Consider the following 20,277-nt stretch of genomic DNA (forward strand, 5'->3'; position numbering starts at 1 on the left):
GGTTTAATATGGAAATTTGGCTGTTTATGTTTGATTTTAAGAGGAATGATTCTGTTTTCACGCCTCAGCCAGAACTCATTAATCTTCAAGCTTTAAAAGAAAAAGTTAACATCTTCAGAGGAACAGACCTTTGAATCTTGAATCTTTCAGGTAAATAATGTGGTGTGTCTCTCTCCTCTGATTTGTCTTATTCCAGTTTTCTTATTTGTATTATTTCTAATTTTCGGGGGTGGTGGGGGAAGAGGTTCACTTTTTGAATGATTTTTTTTTCTGTTAGTTTTGTTCCATTTTTATCCTGATTTCTATCTTAGTTTTATTCATGTTTTATTCTGTTTCTGTTCTTACTTATTTTCATTTTTTTCTCACCTGATATTTCAAAACCAGTGATTTTAAAAAAAAAATAAAAAGTCGGAGTGAGCCCTCCTGACTCTCTGCTGCCCCCTGTGGTGAACCTGGTAATTGGAGTGAGACCTCCTGACTCTCTGCTGCCCCCTGTGGTGAACCTGGGAACCGGGGGGAATTTCCAGTGGGGAAGGAACTCCACTCTCTTTCTTCTCGGTGTCACCTGGAGGTTTCGGCTTTGTCGAAGCAGGACTGGATGAAATATTTGGGCTCTCCACGCAGTGATGGTGTCCCGAAGCTGAGCCCGGTCTGCTCGTGGGTCTGCGGGTTCTGCGTGGGGAGGAAATAATGACGGACATGAGTGAACTGAAGTGAAGCGGAACGAGCCCCAACTGTCACACTTCAAACTGACTTCCACCTGAGCGAGCTGACCAGGTAACATCATGCTTACTACACATTAACCACTGAGAGCATAGCCGCTGGGTCCGAACCTGGTGTCAGAACCGCGCCTTGGACCGGACCGGACCGGTACAGCTCAGTTCGCTTTGTTGTTCTGCTTACTTCCTTATTAGCCAGGTAACTTTTTAACTCAGCACCATTTGGTTGTTTTATTAAAATCCTGAATATAGTCATAAGGATTAAAGCCACTGTATCTAAAATCTTTAAAATCTTTGTTATCTAACATTTAATTCGGCTCCTTTTTTACTAAAATTAACTTTTATTTTAGCTTCAACTTAAAACTCTTAGAGTCGCTCAACTGTGTCTTGTTCCTGGTGACAGATGAATTTGAGAGATATGACAAAAAAAAAATAAAAAAATCCAACATTACGAAAGCCGTATTAATTATTACTTTATTTCATTTGGGTTTAATATAAGAATATCCCCGAATTTAATATTTTTAAGCTGGAATCTGGAGGTTTCTTAAATTAGGAGGATTTTAAATAGAGTTTGGTGGAAACCTCCGAGGCTCGCTCCCGGAGCAGCGGGGACAGGTAGCGGTTAGCCGTTCCGGCATGACGGAGAGACACTCGGCCAGGCTGGAGCTCCAGCACCGCTCCTCCCGCCGTGGAGATACAGCCTCCGTGTCCGTGTTTCACTTTATCAGTGGTCACTTCCACGAAGGAAACAGCAGCACTAGTCCCACGACTGGGTAGTTAGCTGTTAGCAACCCACACGGATGCGCGTTCACGCCACGGGGTAAACGCAGCGGGGGCGCGCTCTGCTAAGCGGCACCATGAATCAGAAGAATCAAAGATTAATCAATATTATTGGCTTTTGATCATAAAAATAGGAGAACAGCGCCACCAGTTACCAGATATGATGATGCTATCGTGTTTAATGCTTTTATTCGCTAATTGGTTTTTTATTTACATAAATTAAAAGTTAAACATGTCAGAAAAGCCTTTTAAAAAGTCTGAAGTTTTTTCTCAAGTTTATCAATAATTAGTTACTGCGAGTTTCTGCTCATAATATGGTTGAAATCCAAAAGATTTGATATTTAAATTATTCATGTTAATTCATATTTGCTCCTCTTGTTATATTTAGGATTTAATTTGAACACACTTTTAAAATGTAGATGTTATATTTCATTGTTCTGATGATTGGTTTTTTTAGGCCCTACTGACTTCTGCAGGAATCTGTGTTGGGTTTTCTGCTTAATATTTTTCTCACTTGTGCAGCATTTTGAACTCAGTTTGAAAAACAAGTAAAATTAACAAATTTAAATATTAAATATTTCTAACTATCTATTGGAAATGGTTTAATAACTTTCCAGGAAGAGTTGTTTTGTTTTGGGCAATTAAAGTTTGGATGATGACACTAAAGAAAATTTGCTTCTACTAAAAATAAAAATGAGGCTGAAGATTTTAGTCCTAACCAGGAAATTCCTGCCTGGTAATAAAAATGATTTATAATTAGACTCAGTAAACAAGACAGGAAGCTGCAGATAAATCACGACTTTAAAACAGAAAACAGTAAAGAAACAGGAATGTCTTCAAACTCTTATTCGTATGGCTTAGCTGCTCAGCTTCATCATGTCGACAGAGATGTGTTTGATTTTGGTTCTGATTTTAAATCCTAAATGTGTGATTTCTGCAGACAAGATGGCTGCTGACGAGAACTACCTGCACCCCTCCAGCCAGGTGAGCTCACCTGCCGGTCGCTGCTGCACGATGAGTGGCAGAAACTCAAATCGAACTTACATCAGAAATCTTGTTTGAATGGAAAAAAACCAATACATCAGTACAAGAAATAAAGATTTATTAATTCTTTTGTATCCTGTCAGACATTAGGGGAAATATTTCCTTTTTCTTGCTGATATGACTGATCTAAACGTTTGGGCCGGTATTGACGTTGTTACCGATATTTTCTGCTTCTCTGGTTGAAATCCATCCATTCCTGCGTTTTGAGCTGCAGCAGAAACTGCTTAGAAAGCAGAAATTTAGGTCGTTTCTGTCTGATCCGAGGTCGCAGTCGTACCTGTGCTGCTCCTGTCGTATGATTGGACCAGGAGCCGGGAGGAAACACCGTTCCTCTCCTGAACGCAGAACTGGACGGATTTTACAGTATCAAACTCAGAATATCTTAGTTTCTGCCCGGAATAAAAAATGTTCATTCAGCAAGCTGAGTTTGCTGTGAGACTGATCTAGGTGCACAGATCTATGTGAATGGACGATGATTTGATTTGTGTTTGAATCTCACTCAGCCTGCTCTCGGCTCGCGCAGCTGTTTCCCTGCTCAGCAGTCTTTAGCTGAAGACGATTTCTCTCATATTTTCGTCTTTTTTCACCTCCAGAACTCTTCATGTGCTGAAATAAACATCCTGGAAAACAAAAGTTGAGTTCTAGGTGAACAAACCCAAACTTTCACTTTATTTTACAGTTTCTAAATGCGGTTGTGAATTTTTTGCAGTGCTGTGTAATTTGCATTAGTAGCTCATCTGAGTTGATTCTGAACTTCCACAGGATTTTATTAACATTGGAAATTTTAACTGTGAAAGTTTGGTTTAGTTCACCAGGACTTGAAATGACAGCTTTTCCTTCCTGTAATCTTTATTCCAACAAATAAAGATTTGTGCAGGTGAAATCTTGAAAAAATAAAAGTCTTTGGATTTCAAATGAATCTACAAACAATAAAATAAAATAAAAAATTGTCCATCAAGTTTTCATTGCTTAGCTGAATATTGTCAGGCTACAGAATCCCAGTTTATGTTGTTATGTTTTCCTCCCATTGTGGTTGTGGAGGGATAATCTGATTGGATTAAAAATCCCCGTCTGTGATTGGCTACTGGTTCGGTTCATTAGCATACAGCTAACGCAGCGAGTTCAGAGCACAAAACTCACCCCAGCAGAACCCGGAGCGGTTCTGGTCCAGACGGTCCAGCAGAACCGCTCTGGGTTCTGTTGCAGCTCCAGAACCCCCAGCGGTTCTGTCGGACCTCAACTGGGTCTCGTTGCAGATGTTCGACATGGATCCGTCCTTCCTGGAGTATTCCCACTTCGTCCCGATGCCTCAGATGACGGCTCTGCAGTCAGGTGAGACTCCGCCATCTACCGGGTCAGAACCAGTACCGACTGGCTCCTCCCCTCTGACTGTGTCTGATTGGTTCTCGCTAAGCCCCACCCACCAGAGGGGTGTGCGGGTTTCGGTTCTTCTGTCTGCCCCAGTCAGTTCTGTTGGTTTGTCTCTAACTGTTCGGCTTGAACCGGATCAGAACCGATCTACTGGATCGTGTTCTGGTTTATTGGATCAGAACCGTTTTCTGGTTGATTTTTATTTTTGCAAATTAAAATTTTTCCTATAAGCGACTTCCTGTTATTTATCCAGAAAACGTCTTAAATATTAACTTTAATATTTTAAAACTGGAACAGAAGGAAAAACACTTTTTATTATATTTATATAATATTATATTTATATTTATTATTTAAAATTATTAAACTGTATAATGATTTTTTTTATATTTGTAATTTTTTGTTTGTTTTTTAAGATTAGTTGTCATTTAAATTCAATTTAAAATATTGTCACTTTTTGGTACGTAAAACTTTTTATATAAACTTAAATTGTTTTACTGTGTGTATAAAGGATTTTATATTTCTATTATTTTCTTCAATTATGATGATTTAATACATTTATCTTTTACATTATTTTATATTTCTCTATTTGACACATTTTAGTATTTATTTTTACTTTAATGATAGTTTTCTAAGAATTTAACGATATTTTGTTTTAATAATAAATATTTAGTTTTTAACATAAAAAAGCCTATTATTTTCTCTGTGTTAATTTTAATTTAAATCTAAATTATTTAAATGCAGTCCAGGGGTCATGTGACCTCAGCTGTCAGCCAATCAGGCCGTGTTTCCTGCTGGGCAGGAAGTGATGCGATCCGTGTCCATCGTGTTCATGCTGCTGTTTTTACAGCTCAGCCTGGAAGTGAAATGAAAAATAAAATCAGGTTTATGGCTTAAAAATTCCTCAGATTTCCAGTTTGACAGGAAGTGTCTGCTCAGCATGATGCTGCCACCGCTGAAACAGGCAGAAGATCCCGACTGGGTCTGAAGTTTCTGCTGCAGCAGGAAGCTGGCAGAGTTTCTGTCTGGAGAACGAAATGATTGGAGGAAACTGGCGGCGGCAAAACGAAAGCCGAGTTTCATGACGAGGCGGCGGCGCGCTGCGCTCTCACTTCCTGTTTCTGGTTTCAGCTGAAGCTCTGAAGGCTTCCAGGCTGATGATGATGATGACTCTAATTATTCATCATATAAATAGCTAGATTAGTAATTAACGATAGGTTAAATAATAAACGTTAGATTAATTTATTAATTTCTATGTTATTTATTTATCTGTTTGTTTTATAAATAGATAAATAAACAGATGAAGACAGAAACAGAAAACTTTCGTTTTCTGCTCTAAATATTTAAAACTTCCAGTTATCGTCTAAAATGTTGAAATTATTAATAATAACTTTGATTGGTTGTGTGTTTCAGTGGATGGACCATTTCTGCAGATCCTGGAGCAGCCCAAACAGGTGAGCAGCCCACCTGGACAGGAAGTCCTCTCACCTGGACAGGAAGTCCTCTCACCTGGACAGGAAGTCCACTCACCTGGACAGGAAGTCCACTCGGTTTCTCCTCTGATCATTGAAGCTGCCTGATCTTTAATCAGATTATTCTGATTTTATTCTATAGAGATTAGGATGGTCAGGTGTGTTAGCACGATGCTAGCAGTGACCTCAGCTGCTGCTCCACCTGAGAGGGGTCAAAGGTCAGCTCCATCAGTCTCCAGTAAATATGTATTTATTATAAAAAATAAATACATAAGAAAATAAGATTTTATTTAATTTAATGAAAATAACATTTAATATTTCAATTAAAAAGTACAAAAAATTAAAAGCATTTAATTTAAATAAAAATAATAAATCAGAAATTAAAGAAAAGGAAATAATTTTACATTAAAGGTTAAAAAGTAAAAGTAACATTTTCAAAATTATTTTATTGAAAATAAGTACAAATAAATAATAAAAATAAAAGAATGACAAACAAAAATCAAAGAAATTAAAATAAATGTTTATAATTAGAAACAAATTTTTAATAAAAAAAATTACATAAAAAATTCCAAGAGGAAAACATCTCAGACATCACGAGGTCAAAGGTCAGAGCATGAAGAAATGTCTAGAAACTCCAGAGCTGTAGCTCAGACTCTATGGGCCTCAGGCTAAAGGTTAAAGGTCATGACCCTGAGCCAGGCCGGCTGCTTGGAAGGGCTGAAGGAGAAAACCTTCTCTCTCTAGAAACAAGATGGCAGCCGGACTGAGGTTAGCAAGACGAGCGAGGTCAAGGTTGTCCTGCAGCCAGGACGACCTTGACCTCTGACCTCTGCTGTAATCTGAGATAATCTGAGATGTTGTGTTTGTGTTTCCGCAGCGCGGCTTCAGGTTCCGCTACGGCTGCGAAGGTCCGTCGCACGGCGGTCTGCCGGGAGCCTCCAGCGAGAAGAACAGGAAGACGTACCCGACGGTGAAGGTAACGCTTCCTGTTTGGGCGGCGGCTGGCAGAGGAAACGCTTCCTGAGAGCAAAGCGCTGCAGCGGCTCTGCGGTTCAGAGCTCTGCTCTCTGCTCCGCACTGCAGATTCATAAAGAAAATACCAGAAATAATAACAAAATATTCAGACAATAAACAGAAGCTAAATGTGCTAGAGAACAGATTAGCTTGATTTATGACTAGAGTTTTTTCTGAAAGTTTGTTGCTAGCGGGTCTGAAAAGGCGCTAAATGTAGCTACATCGATGCTAAGTTAGCAGCGTCCAGGCCACACCCCTTCCCTCTCCCCTTCTCCTGGCGTGGGGGGGCCAGATTGGATCCAGATTTCTGGATGTTTTTCCGTTTGGACCTTCTGGTTCTGGTAAACATGTGAAACAACAAGAACAGTTTTTTAGCGTTTCCAGAATCTGTGTCATTTGAAGGTTCTGAACCCGTTTCCTGGGATGGATCTTCTTCCTGCTGTTCCTGCAGGTGCAGGCTTTTATTTTTAAAACCCTGCATGTTGGTGGCGCTGTAGATGAAAGCTGGACTCTGGTTCCCCATCCTCTGGTTGTGTTTTGGACGGAAAGTCAAACCAACCAAACCCTCTGAGCAACCTGTTCCCCTCCTGGCCTGTGGGGGCGCTGCACCTAGAACCACTGAAGGAAATGACACAAAAACCTCTGAAGACACTGAGAGCAACTTCCTGCTTCACCAGATGGAAACAAGATGGAGGCGTCAGATTTTAGCGGTTGGAGGATTTCTCTTTAGGCTAAAGACCAGGAGCCATTTCTGCTGCTAGCGCTAGGCTAGCACGTTAGCTTTGGTTGGATTTACCCAGAAAGCCCTGCACTGTAGACCACTTCCTATTTTTGGAGCAGTCTCCGGTCCACTTGGCGTTCACATATGCAGAGTGTCTTCAGTCAGAGGCATCTTCATACCGCTGAAAGACAGACCTCTACAGGAGATCCTCAGTGTCAGTTAAAGCAAAGATTAACTTTCTTTTGGGATTAAAGAAGCATTTCTGGATTGAGATGAGGTGTTCCTGTTTGTGTTGCCATGGTAATGTTTCTTATTCTCTGTTAATCCGTGGAAACTTTTCTGTCAAATTAGTGAAAAAACGTGAAGTTTTTAAAAGCAGTCGATGAAGAACGAACTGGATCCCGGGACTGGTCCCGCCTCCAGCATTCAGAACCTGACGGGCCTGGACCTGTTCATACACACACACACACACACACACACACACACACACACACACACACACACCTCTGCATGTTTCATGTCTGTTGGGAATTTCCTCCTCGCGACACCCACAGCTAATTACAAGGAAGCGCCGCTGCGTCACAGACAGGAAAGGTGCAAAGTTTCAGCTCGGAGATGAAAGCGTGGCGTTGGCGCCGGCGCCCACTCAGGCCCAGAAACACAGTTAACCCTTCACTAGCGTGCTGCTTTGGGTCAAAACAGCCAATGAGCTGATCGTCAGAACTGCTCAGTCAACAGAATGAAACGGGACAAAACTTAAAGTCACAGTTCAGTTTCAGCCGAGGTGATGCTGAGTCCGTAACCATGACGACGCAGCCTCTGGATGTTAATAACGTTCTGGTACCTGATCTCATGGTTTTCACCATTGAAGCTGCCTGTTTACAGATGTGCAATGCATCATGGGATTTCAATCTCTGGAAAGGTTCATGCCTTCACTCCCATCCCACTGGTGGGATCCATTCCTGGCCCGGTTTGGCTCTCCTGGGTCAGAAACAGAGGAAAGCATCAAAGGTCTGATCAGATGAACCTCTCCATCTGAATGACCTTAGACCCCTTCAGTAGAGCTGATCTCAATCTTTGAACCCGTTCAGGAGCCAAAGAGGAGCGCAATGCTTCGATTCCCATTTATTTTATGCAAAAACAGAGATGTATGCTAAGCTAGTTTACAAAACAAAAGCGTAAAAAACTATAAAAACGATTAAAAGACAATAGATTACAGAACTTAAAGGAGCTGAAATAGTGAAAGTTTGGGGTAAATCAGTGAAGGATAGCATGTTGGCATCACACAGCAGTCAAATGCGAAACAAATCCAACTTTTTTGTTCCGATCTTTTCACCCAAATAAACTCCGATCTGTTCCACTTCCAAATGTGGAACCAAATCTGAGTTTTCAAAGCGTCTGCAGTCTGAACGGTTTGATAGCAGAAATACGACTATGTAGCGACGCAGAAACTTTTATTACCAAATTAACTAAAAGATTTCACCAACCGTAGATCTGTTCATTCAGCCGAACATGTTGGAGAAAGAAAATGCTGCCAAAGCCTGAAGGAATACGTCGCATAAAGAAGGCCTCAACACAGCTAGCGAGTTAGCTAACGTTAGCTAATATCAGGTCAAGTCAAAGTTCATTTTGGTAGCACATTTCCAATAGCCTCAGCTGACCACAGCGCTCCACAACAAACACAGCATGACAGGTAGATAAGTGATAAAACAGAAATAAAATTTCATTTAGTAAAAATAATCAGACAAATATGAAATTGGCAGACATACCAAAAGCTAATAGTGTGAATAAAAGAAAAACAGTGTAGAATTTTGGCTGCAGCGATTTGTTTCCATCCTTTTCCTTTTCTCCTTTACCTGGTGTTGAATGGCTGAGAGAATAGATGAAAATAGATGTTAGCAAGTTAACTAATGTTAGAACGACACTGAATGCATTTGGATCATTTGTTCCCCAGGACAAGAATAATGCAGGACTGTTTATGTAATAATAATAATTAATTAAGTAATAATTTATCATATTTATTTATTATTATAGTATCGTTGCATTTTGTCCGTGTTGCGTCAGAATTCAGCAGCAGAAAAAGACAGATGGTGAATCTAAACGTCTGAAAATGACAATAATGAAGTGATGGAAGCAGTCAGTGAACGCATCACACCCCAGCCCACCAGTCCTGGTCCGACTCCACATCCCAACAGAACCGGGTCAGAAGCTCCAGTCTGTGGTTCTGTTAGCTTCCTGATGATCTGGTTACCAGGAACAGCTTTCAAACCAGCAGAACCTAATTTTCGGACCCGCGGTTTGATTCTGGTTCTGACCTGGGCGTGAAACGAAGCTGTACTGCAGCATCCAGACAGATTTCCTCAGAAACGCAGCAGCTGCTGCTGCATGCTGGTGTTCTGGGTTTGGAGGGGGTGAGACACTGCTGCTTTCAGATTTGCCTTTATTTCAGTTTTAGTTTTATTTTTTTAGCAGAATTTAAGCTGTTTTCTGCGTTTCTCATGCGGAGACAGCGGCCTGCTGCAGCTGTCGGGTAGCTGCAGCGCAGCAGCAGCCAGGAAACCCTCAAACTGCAGCTCTCGCTCTGATTCTAGGAACTGCGTTCATCTGCTGCGACACGTCGAGTGGCCGACAGAACCAGGAAGAGGAAGTGGGCTTTTTTATTGCAACAGTTGCAGCCAAATATCTGCAGTGGCACGGCTGGCTGTCACACAAACCGAAGGAACAGGAAGAGTTTGTTCTCACGTTTCAGTTAAACAGAGATAACATGAAAATGAACATCTGGAAGCAAACACTAGTAAAACGGCTAACAGCAGATTCAGCTTCAGTTCAGATTCATGTTTAGACGAACAGGCCCAGTCAGAGCACAGGCCCAGTCAGAGCACAGGCCCAATCAGAGCACAGGCCCCGCTGCCCCTGGTCTGTTTGTGTTAAATGTTTCAGTCACGTTTTGCCTAGTGAGAAACAATTCAAACTTCTTTTCAGTAAATAAGACCTCAGGCCGCCTTCTCATTTGCTGAAATGCAGATAAAATGATGGAGCCCTGAGGAACTCCAGAGGTTATGAAGAAATTCACAACACAATCTCACACTGCAGCTTCTTACTGTAAAAATCTTTCAAGTGTGCCCAAAGGCTTAAAACTGGCATGCTAACCTCTCAGGTTGAATGTTTTTATATTTCCCATCAGACACTTCAGTTTCAGGAGGATGGTATTTTTCAAGATGGCTGCCGTTTTGAGCCATCAAAATGGCAGTTATGATAACAACTAATTACTAATTATTATCATAAAATGTTCCCATAAATGTTTGATGATTTGGATGAACTTTGTCTCATCATGTTGTTCAGACTCTGAGGACTTTGCTGCTAGCGAGTCTCACAGCAGGAAGGAGATGAAGATGAGAGCCTGGTGTCTTCATAGTTAGCATTAGCTTCTTCTAATTGTTTTGTGTTTATTGTTAGCATAGCTAAGATTCTTGTTTAGCGTTATTGAACCAAATGTTTTCGTTAGCTGTGCCACCACTGGCAAGAACTACAGCTGATTACTTTCCATTACAACCAGGGCGGCCATTTTAAAAAATGTCAAGGAATTCTACATGATTTCTTTGGTTCAAAATGAGTAGGTGATGATTAGACACCAAGCATATCTAGAAGGTGATTCTAGAGCAGAAATCCATTTTAATGGCAACCTGTTTGTTTTCTGACTGACCTTCAGTCTGACTCCAGAAAACCTGCTGATCGTCTGACAGACGGTTGGAGATGGTCAGGTTTGTTTTCAGCCTGAATCCATCGCTTCACCGATCTCTGATGTTGGTGGAGGTGAGAAGTTTCAGTGAGTCATTTATACCAGGAGAAAGTTTCTCTGAACCACCACAGAGAGTCTGAATGTGTGTGACTCATCTGTGGAGTCCAGAATGAGATCACAAAACTCATTCTGTCTGATTTCACCAAACATTTTCACTCTCAGCTTCATCCACCTCATCTTTTCTGTTTCCTCAGCCGGCCTGCGCTAACGGGCCTGGGCTAACGGCGGCATTCTGCTGTGGGTTTCAGATCTGTAACTACCAGGGTCAGGCCCGGGTCGTGGTCCAGCTGGTGACAGCGCTGACCCAGCTGCCGCAGCTTCACGCTCACAGCCTGGTGGGGAAGCAGTGCGATAAAGGCATCTGCATCGCTGACCTGCAGTCCAAAGACTCCACCATCAGGTAGGAATCATGCACGTTTCATTTAAATGAGTGTTTAATGTTATTCAGTTTAACCCAAAGTTTGTCTGGAGATGTTTAAATCTACATAAATGTTCAACTGACACCAGATATTTTCTGGTCACATGACCTTTAGTCTGACTATGAGACTCATTGTGCTTTTAAATCAGTTTTGGTGAATATAAAGCTGAACTGCACTGGTTATTGCAGCTCCACAGGTTTCCCTTTGACCTCTGACCTGAGGTTTGTCTGACAGCAACTTGTTTTGGTGCCAGTTCTTTAAAAGCAAACCAGGTCGCAGACTGAGCCAGTCCTGCCCCTTCAGTCATTTTTGTAGTTTGGTAGCAGAGGTGTGATTATCCAGTGACGCAGAATCGTTTTATTCCCAAACTTATTAAAAGATGTCAGTAGCGAGTTAGCTAACGCTAGCACCAGAAAGTCCCAGAATGCATTTGGATCATTTGTTCCTCTAGTCAAAACAATGCAGGTCTGTTTATGTAGTGTTGCTATTCAAAACGTTCGTTTTGTGTGCTAGCTAACAGCTATAGCACTGTGTGCTAGCACACAGTGCTATAGCTAACATCAGCAGGAAGCTAGCAAAACAACTTCCAGGACTTCCAACTCATTAAATTCATGTCTGAAATAAAGCTTGCTCTGCTGAAACATTTGACTTTGGTTTCCTAACTTGGACTACAACATCGCTGCGAGAAATAAAAATGGAGGCTTTCCAAACTTAATTAGCCAGAAGTTCATGACCTTGTTTAGTAAATACTGTGATGTAAAAGTTGAGAATATCAGGGAACAGAAAAACCTGAACGAAATGTATTAAAGGATAAAAAGTGGAATTTCCTGACATGTCCCCTTCAAAACAAAAGCCCAGGTAATGATGGATTTGTGAGATTGGTTACAACATCTGAGTTAAATGGAGGACTACCTCAAACTCTGCTTCCTGGTGTGGCATCATGGAGAATCGGTCAGCCCAGTTCTGGATCTGGTTCCGCTCTGTGTGGGTCCGACCAGCAGAACCTGACCTGCTTCTGGCTTCCTGCAGTTTTCCCAACCTGGGGATCCTCCATGTGACCAAGAAGAACGTGGCGAAGACGCTGGAGGAGCGGATGGTGGAGGCCTTCAGGATGGGCTACAACTGCGGGGTCGCCATCCACCCGGAGGTCGACGCGCTGCAGGGGGAGGTCCGGGTCCCGCGGGAGCTCAGCGGTCAGTGGTTCCGATCCGATCCCGCCTCTCCTCAGTAACAAGCGGCTGCTGGTTCTGGTTCTGATTAGCAGCCGCTTGTAGAATTACACTGTAAAACATTGACAGTAATATTTTAGTTTATTTAGTCTGTCATGGGGGAAATGTTCACCTCGTTCATTCATAATGTCATAAATATTTAGCTCCACTTTAAATGTTTAGCTAATATGCTAATCAGCTTACCGATAAATGGAAAAGCCCTATCAAAATAAATTCAAATTCAGAAATACTTTATTGATCCCAAAGCAAAATGAAATTAAGGTTTAATTTAATTTCAAGTTAAATATTGATAAACCCAAAGCTCAGTATTTAGCTGATGTACTTTATAGTTTTTATTCTGAAAAATCTTTTCACCTTTAAATAATTAGTTTTGCTGTATTTAAATTTATTTTCAGCCGATGTTTTTACTGTTCTTGATTGCATGTTGCTGTAGATTCAGCTCCATGAGCCAGATTCTGTGGATCATAAATCACTTGTTTGTCCATGTTGGTTTGGGAACCATGCAGATGTGTAGCTGTTGGGAAACATCAGAACCGTTTCCATGTTGTGTGCAGACCACCAGCGCAGCATGATCAGCAGCGCCGCAGCCTCTCAGGCCAAAGAGATGGACCTGAGCGTGGTGCGCCTCATGTTCACCGCCTTCCTGCCCGACAGCGACGGCGGCTTCTCCAGACGCCTGGAGCCCGTGGTGTCCGAGCCCATCTACGACAGCAGTCAGTGCAAACCTCTGGACTTCATTCATTACTAATGAATTACTAATTACTAATTAATGTGGCGCTCAGCTGCTGATTGGCTGCTGGCATTAACTTGGTTTCATCTGGAGAAACAACCGAAATGAAAAGGGGAAGTAAAGGAAGCCAAGTAGACGGAGCAGAGCCTGCTGCCGGCAGAGCTCCGCCTCCTTCCTGTCCGTCTGCCCTCCATCTTCCTGCTTCAGAGTCTGAGCGTCACTGAGGCTGCTCCTCTCTGTCCACCACTTCATCACTTAGCATCACTCTCATAACAGAGTTCTGGTATAGTGATGAATAATTCTGACTCTTCTTCCTCCCTCAGAGGCTCCAAACGCCTCAAACCTGAAGATCGTCAGGATGGACCGGACCGCCGGCTGCGTGACGGGGGGAGAGGAGGTCTACCTGCTCTGTGACAAGGTCCAGAAAGGTGAGCAGGAGTCCAGCATGTGACAAGATCTGAGTCTGAGGTCCGCTAACGAGGCACCGCGGTTTGCTAACGAGGCAATGTGGGATTCTGGGTTTTCTCCTCTGATTTCCTGTGTCTCGTTCCGGCTGGAGGCGGGTTCCTCCTCCAGCCTCGGTTCGGGTCGGGTCTCGGTGCCCTCCAGGACCCTCCAGTGTGTTTCTGTGTGTTTCATGTTGTGTTTCTTGTGCATAGATGACATCCAGGTGCGGTTCTACGAGGAGGACGACTCAGGCCTGACCTGGGAGGCTCTGGGCGATTTCTCCCCCACAGACGTCCACAGACAGGTCAGCGCTGATCCAGCTGCAGCCGGGAGGCGCTGCAGTCGTTACACCGCTTTCATGCTCTGTTCTTTTGTCAATGTGTTGCCATGACGACAGTTTGCCATCGTCTTCAAGACCCCGAAGTATCGAGACCAAAACCTGCAGAAGCCAACGTCTGTCTTCGTCCAGCTAAAGAGGAAATCCGACAATGAGACCAGCGAGCCCAAACCATTCACCTACCATCCGCAGATCATAGGTAGACACCTGCACCCACCCACAGCGTAGCTACGTCCTCTAGCTCCGCCCACAGCGTAGCTACGTCCTCTAGCTCCGCCCACAGCGTAGCTACGTCCTCTAGCTCCGCCCACAGCATAGCCTCGTCCTCTGGCTCCGCCCACAGCGTAGCTACGTCCTCTAGCTCCGCCCACAACATAGCCTCGTCCTCTGGCTCCGCCCACAGCGTAGCTACGTCCTCTGGCTCCGCCCACAGCGTAGCTACGTCCTCTAGCTCCGCCCACAGCCTAGCTACGTCCTGGCTTCCCCCTGAGGTTAAAGTTGTTGGTAGTTTTTACTCTGAGTCGGCGGCCATGTTTCATTATTGTTTGTCTCCAGATAAAGAGGAGGTTCAGAGGAAGAGGCAGAAGACATTGCCAAACTTCCAGGACTTCAGCGGCCATGGAGGAGGAGGAAGTGGAGGAGGAGGAGGCGGGGGGCTGTACCGAGGTGGAGGAGGTCCGGCTTCAGGAGTAGGAGGTCCAGGCTCAGCAGGAGGAGGTGAAGTCAGGAAGATGAAAACCTGCTAGAATAATTTCTGCAGTCTGATTATCTGCTTGATTCTTCTGCAGGATACTACCAGGGTTTCTCCTCCTTCAGCTACGGAGGAGCAGCAGGAGGATTCTCCTCAGCGTACTCAGCTGGTCTTGGAGGAGGCGGCGGCACAAAGCATGGTGGGAAATCTAACCAACATCTCCCTGAAATAAGCTGGTTGTCGTCATTCTGTGTATGTGACCTCATGAGCAACTGGAGTCTAAACTTTAAATAAAAACTGCGACAGCTCCATGTTTTTATGATAAACTATTAAAATGAACATTATGTTAAAGTTTGACAGTGAACGAACAACAAAGCAAAAAAACTATAAATCTAGCTTCAGGATTTTAATTTTTTGTTTCACACATTTAATTTCATACAATAAATGACAAACACCAAAAACAGAAATGTTGATAAAACAGTGAATTTACTCAATTTTTGTCTCGTCTGTCTGTGTATGCAAATTATTTAGCAGAAGCTAATGCTAATGTGCTAAACCAACGTGGTATTTAGCAGAAGCTAATGCTAATGAGATCTGACTCCATTCAATATTATTCAAAACAAGTTGCATCCAAACCAATGTTAGCCATTGATTTTAATCGGTTATTGTTTAAACTTAATCGTATTTAGTTTCATACAATAAAGTAACGAACTAAGAAAAAGGGAAAACCTCAATCAGAGGTGAATGTTCTCTGTTTTTATCTCATTGGTTTGTGTGATAAGCAAGGAAACTTGGATCAGCAGAACTGAAGTGGATGTTCTGACCCAAACCTGGTTCTGTTAAAGCTTTGCAGAGTGAAGCTGCAGACGACAGCGGCGACGACAGTGACCCAGACAACGACCCGGCGTCGGGCGCTGTGCTACGAGGCTCCGCCCAGTCAGGAGGTTCCGCCCAATCAGATGCCCCCAGTGTGGATCCAGGTTTGTTAGTTTAAGGCATTAGCTGCGGTTCCATTACAAATTTGTGGAAATATATCAGCCAATCAGAGAAGATGTTGGCGTCTTATTCAACCATTGGAGCGACAAGCCCCGCCTACTTGGCATGAGGCGTTTTGGGGGAATTGTAGTCGGCTATTTTACAGAAGCTTTATGTATTCAACAGGTTGGAATGACTGAACTTTTTATGAACAGTGAAGCTATGAGAGCTCTGATGGAGCCGGCTGCACAATGTCTGAAAGAAACAAAACAACCACAAAGAACACCACTTCCTGTTGTCTTCTTTGGCATTTCCATCAGTAGTAACATCCGGCTGCTGATCATCCATCCATCCGTTTTCTTCCACACTTGTCCCTAGTGGCATCACTAGGGACAAGGATCCCGCTCTCCAGCGGTCAACAGGCGAGAGGCGGGGTCCCTTGGACAGGTCGCCCGTCCATCGCAGGACAACACAGAGACACACAGGACAAACAACCACACACACACTAAGGAGAATTTAGAGAGACCAATCAACCTGACAGTCATGTTTTTGGCCTGTGGAGGAACCCGGAAAACCGGAGAGAACCCACCATGCACAGGGAGAACATGCAGAAAGACCCGGGCCGGGAATTGAACCCAGAACCTTCTTGCTGCTGCAACAGTGCTACCCACTACGCCACTGTGCAGCCTGCTGCTGATCATGTGACGTGAAAAAAAGGGTTTTAATTACAGCTTTATGAAATACAATATTGCTGAAGAAAACACTTCAACCCAGTGCAAAAACTTTTCTTTTTGGTAATTTCAGTTTGTGTAACTTGACGGCAAACGGAAACGCAGCTGGTCAGGTGATCAGTGATGTCATCGCTCTGGTTCTGATGTCTCTGCAGACGAGGCGCTGATGGAGGCAACCCGCAGGCAGCTTGACGCTCTCTTCCGATACTCTGTCACCGGCGACTCGGCGTACCTGCTGGCTCCACAGCGCCCTCTGATGGCGGCACAGGACGAAGACGGAGACACGTCAGTACACACACGCGTGCGCGCACACACACAGGCTGACTGAGGATGCTGGGCTCACTCCCGTTCTGCTCTGCAGTGGGCTGCATCTGGCGGTGCTCCACAGCCAGCAGGAGGCGCTGACGAGTCTGACGCAGGTGGTGTCCGCTCTGACGGGAGAAGAGGTGCTCAACATGAGGAACCACCTGTACCAGGTACCAGGTTTTGCAGGGATTGGGAACACGGTTTCAAGGACAAAGAAAAACCAGGAGGATCCGTCCTGCTGGAGGCTTTCTGCTGTTAATAAACGATAAGATTTATTCAGAAACAAAACCAAAGCAACGCGTCATCTACCAAGCTTAGTTAGGATCAGATTAGGGTCCAAATCCATCAGATAATCCAGGTTTAAGCCTGAATCAAAATACAAGACGGTTTCTGAAGACCAGAGAGGAGACACCGCTAACAAAGAAGCTAGCTGTGCTAGCCATAAAAAAATAATTGTAAACAATAGTTCTGCTAACGCTTGAGCGCTATAGCAGAGGTCTCATACTCACGGCCCGCGGACCAATTGAGTTTGAGAACCCTGCGCTATACCATCGTGGCATTTAGTGGAAGCTAATGCTAAGTCTGCTAATGCTAACCTCTGACCTCTCCTACACTTCCCAGACTCCTCTGCACCTGGCGGTCATCACTCAGCAGAAGCAGGCGGCTGAAGTGCTGCTGCTGGCCGGCGCCGACCCGACTCTGACAGATCGCCAAGGCAACACAGTTCTTCACCTGGCGGCGCAGCAGGAAGGAGACGGGATGGTGGAGCTTTTACTGCGACGCAGAGAGATGAGAGAGCTGCTGCAGTTCAGCAACACAGCAGGTTGGCACACACACTCACACACACGTTCGTTTTGCTATCTTTGTGGGGACTTTCCATTGACTTCCATTCATTTCTACAGTCTAAACCTGACCTTTACCCTTTTCCTAACCCTAACCAACCAAAACTCAATTCATACCTGAGCCCTAAATCTGACCCCTGAGCCAAAAACAGTGTTTCTGCAGACCCGCAAGGAGCAGTGGATCCCAGCAGCGTAGTATGTGGTCCCCACAAAGTTCATACTCACACACTCTCTCACAGCAGCTCATGCTCGACCTCAGGTCTGTGTGCCATCCACCTGGCGGTTCTGGCCAATCGCCTGGCGGCGCTGAGGGAGCTGCTGGTGGGCGGGGCCGACGTCGAGGCTCAGGAGCGCAGCGGCGGACGCACCGCGCTGCACCTCGCCACGGAGACTGACAACGTGTCGCTGGCCGGCTGCTTGCTGCTGGAGGTAGGAACCGGCCAATCGTGGCACAGGCTGTCTCTGATTGGCTGCTCAGACCCAGACTCTCTCCTTCTGTTGCCAGGGAAACGCCAAGGTGGACAGCTGCACCTTCAACGGCTCCACCCCCCTGCATGTGGCCGCGGGGCGGGGCTCCATCAAGCTGACGGCTCTGCTGATGGCTGCAGGTAAGGCTGAACACCTGGAGACGGAGCAGAACATTATGACCGACTGAGCAACCTGCTGCTTCTTCCTAACCAGCTTAAGAATAAAATATGAAGCAGAAGGACAATAATTCCTGGTTTTCAACGGTTTTTAGGAATTAAAATCTGAAAAGTTTGGAGTGCATCTGGAATGCATTGAGGAAAAACAACAACCAGCTGGAAGTTTTTATCTCCAGTGGTTCTGGTTCTGATTCTGGTGGAACCCAGCAGATCTTCTCTCTGTCACAGGTGTCAAACTCGAGGCCCGGGGGCCAAAGCCGGCCCACCAAAGCTATTTATGTGGCTCTGTAGATACATTAAACTTTAGAGCAACAGTTGTGTTCCTAAATATTAGTTTATCAGTCAAATAAAATAGATTTTTATTTGTATTAGACCAGATTACAAACATGTGGAAAGATTCTGGAAAGTATCAGTTTGTTAACAAGTCGTTTTATCAGCCTGTTCTGTCACAACCTGTGAAGGACGATCATGACCTTCACATGACCTTCATGTGACCTTGGCGTCCCTTCCCGTGTCCAGGTGCTGACCCGCACAGGGAGAACTTTGAGCCGCTCTTCATCAGGGACGAGGAAGAGGAGGACGATGAGGAGGAAGAGGATGATGAAGGCTACATCTCAGGAACCACTCCAGTCAACATGGCCGCCTCCCCTGAGGTAGGTCTGGGAGTGTGTGAGTGTTGGGTCAGAACTGGGTCAGAACCCTGACAGTCTGTGTTTGCAGGTTCTGGATCTTCTAAATGGTCAGGAGTACGAGCCCAGGAGCCAGCAAGCCTTCATCCCGCCACAGGGTGAGCCTCCTCTTCCTCCTCTTCCTCTTCATCATGGCCTCCGCGCTCACCGTGTGTGTGTGTGTGTGTGTGTGTGTGTGTAGGCGACCTGTCAGTTCTGGACGTGCAGGTGAAGCGGGCCGTGTGCGGCGCTCTGGAGGCTGAAGGATGCTGGGAGAACCTGGCTCACCATCTGGGCCTCGGCATCCTGAACACGGCATTCCGGCTGAGTCCAAACCCGGCCAGAACCCTGCTAGAGAGCTACGAGGTACCGGCTAATAGCGGGCTAACAACCGGCTAACACCGGGCTAAGGTCCTGCTAACAGCTGGCTAACAGCTGGCTAACAACCAGCTAACATTGAGCTGACAACTGGCTAACAGTGGGCTAACCACTGGCTAACAACCGGCTAACCACTGGCTAACAACTGGCTAACCACTGGCTAACAACTGACTAACAACCAGCTAACAACTGGCTAACAGCAGGCTAACAGCGGGCTAAAAACCGGCTAATAACTAGCTAACAGCGGGCTAATAACCAACCCCAGTAGCGCCTTGCCCATCTGACCAAGGAGCATCATGGCTGTTGCTACGGTTGCATGTTTGACTCCTCCTGGTGCAGCTCTCATCTCTGTCCCATTGACAACGGCCTCTGAACTGTTGCCCTAGGGGGCGCCATTCGTAAAGTTACACATTGATGATGTAATCTGAGTTATTTAACCTGTTGGGGAGTCATAGTTTCACTTTTACAGGGTTTCCCCCAGTGTATAATAAATGTGTATAAATAAATGTTACATTTATATGTATGCAGGGGTGAAAGTAGGGGGGTACGGCAGGGTACTGCTGCCCCTAAAAGATTCAGCGGGGTTCGCAGTACCTGAGAGAGGGGAGCGGCTGTCTGCTGTAGAAAACCAACGGGTTCACTGTGCAGCCGTGACTGATTAGTTTTTCAAGAACAATCTAAAACACGACTTAATCAGTTCATAAATAGCTTTTTATTCCATTTCATATCGTTTCTGAACTGTTCGTGGTTTGCTAGAGCAGCGGGGCGACGAGTCGATCTCAGCATTAGGTGACAAACTGAACGCTGCTGAGACCAGCAGGTCCTCCTCTGATTGGCTTATCAAAACGTTCATAACTTTATTAAATAACAACATAAAAAATCAACAAAACGTGCTCCAATTAATGACCCAACAACAATAATTAATAACTAGAAAATTCCTGCAGAAATTTTGAGGGGCCTGCC

At 44.7% G+C, this 20,277-nt stretch overlaps 1 protein-coding gene across 1 annotated transcript in view; it reads left to right on the forward strand.

Annotated features, from left to right (window-relative positions):
• Positions 1 to 464: 464 nt before the first annotated feature.
• Positions 465 to 20,277, forward strand: part of nfkb1 (nuclear factor of kappa light polypeptide gene enhancer in B-cells 1) — a 24,981-nt gene continuing 5,168 nt past the window's right edge. The window contains 22 exon segments of the mRNA XM_015050533.1: positions 465 to 777; positions 2,440 to 2,483; positions 3,800 to 3,875; positions 5,325 to 5,365; positions 6,261 to 6,359; positions 11,166 to 11,317; positions 12,366 to 12,529; positions 13,120 to 13,278; positions 13,619 to 13,723; positions 13,955 to 14,046; positions 14,140 to 14,278; positions 14,635 to 14,796; positions 14,868 to 14,969; positions 15,616 to 15,750; positions 16,632 to 16,761; positions 16,838 to 16,952; positions 17,404 to 17,605; positions 17,884 to 18,053; positions 18,130 to 18,232; positions 18,788 to 18,921; positions 18,989 to 19,055; positions 19,139 to 19,302. Coding sequence (XP_014906019.1) covers positions 2,445 to 2,483; positions 3,800 to 3,875; positions 5,325 to 5,365; positions 6,261 to 6,359; positions 11,166 to 11,317; positions 12,366 to 12,529; positions 13,120 to 13,278; positions 13,619 to 13,723; positions 13,955 to 14,046; positions 14,140 to 14,278; positions 14,635 to 14,796; positions 14,868 to 14,969; positions 15,616 to 15,750; positions 16,632 to 16,761; positions 16,838 to 16,952; positions 17,404 to 17,605; positions 17,884 to 18,053; positions 18,130 to 18,232; positions 18,788 to 18,921; positions 18,989 to 19,055; positions 19,139 to 19,302 — 2,550 coding nt within the window. The 5' untranslated portion in view covers positions 465 to 777; positions 2,440 to 2,444.

Source organism: Poecilia latipinna, unplaced genomic scaffold (genome assembly GCF_001443285.1).
Source record: "Poecilia latipinna isolate Pla-1442-1.1 unplaced genomic scaffold, P_latipinna-1.0 Scaffold997, whole genome shotgun sequence".
NCBI lineage: Eukaryota > Metazoa > Chordata > Actinopteri > Cyprinodontiformes > Poeciliidae > Poecilia > Poecilia latipinna.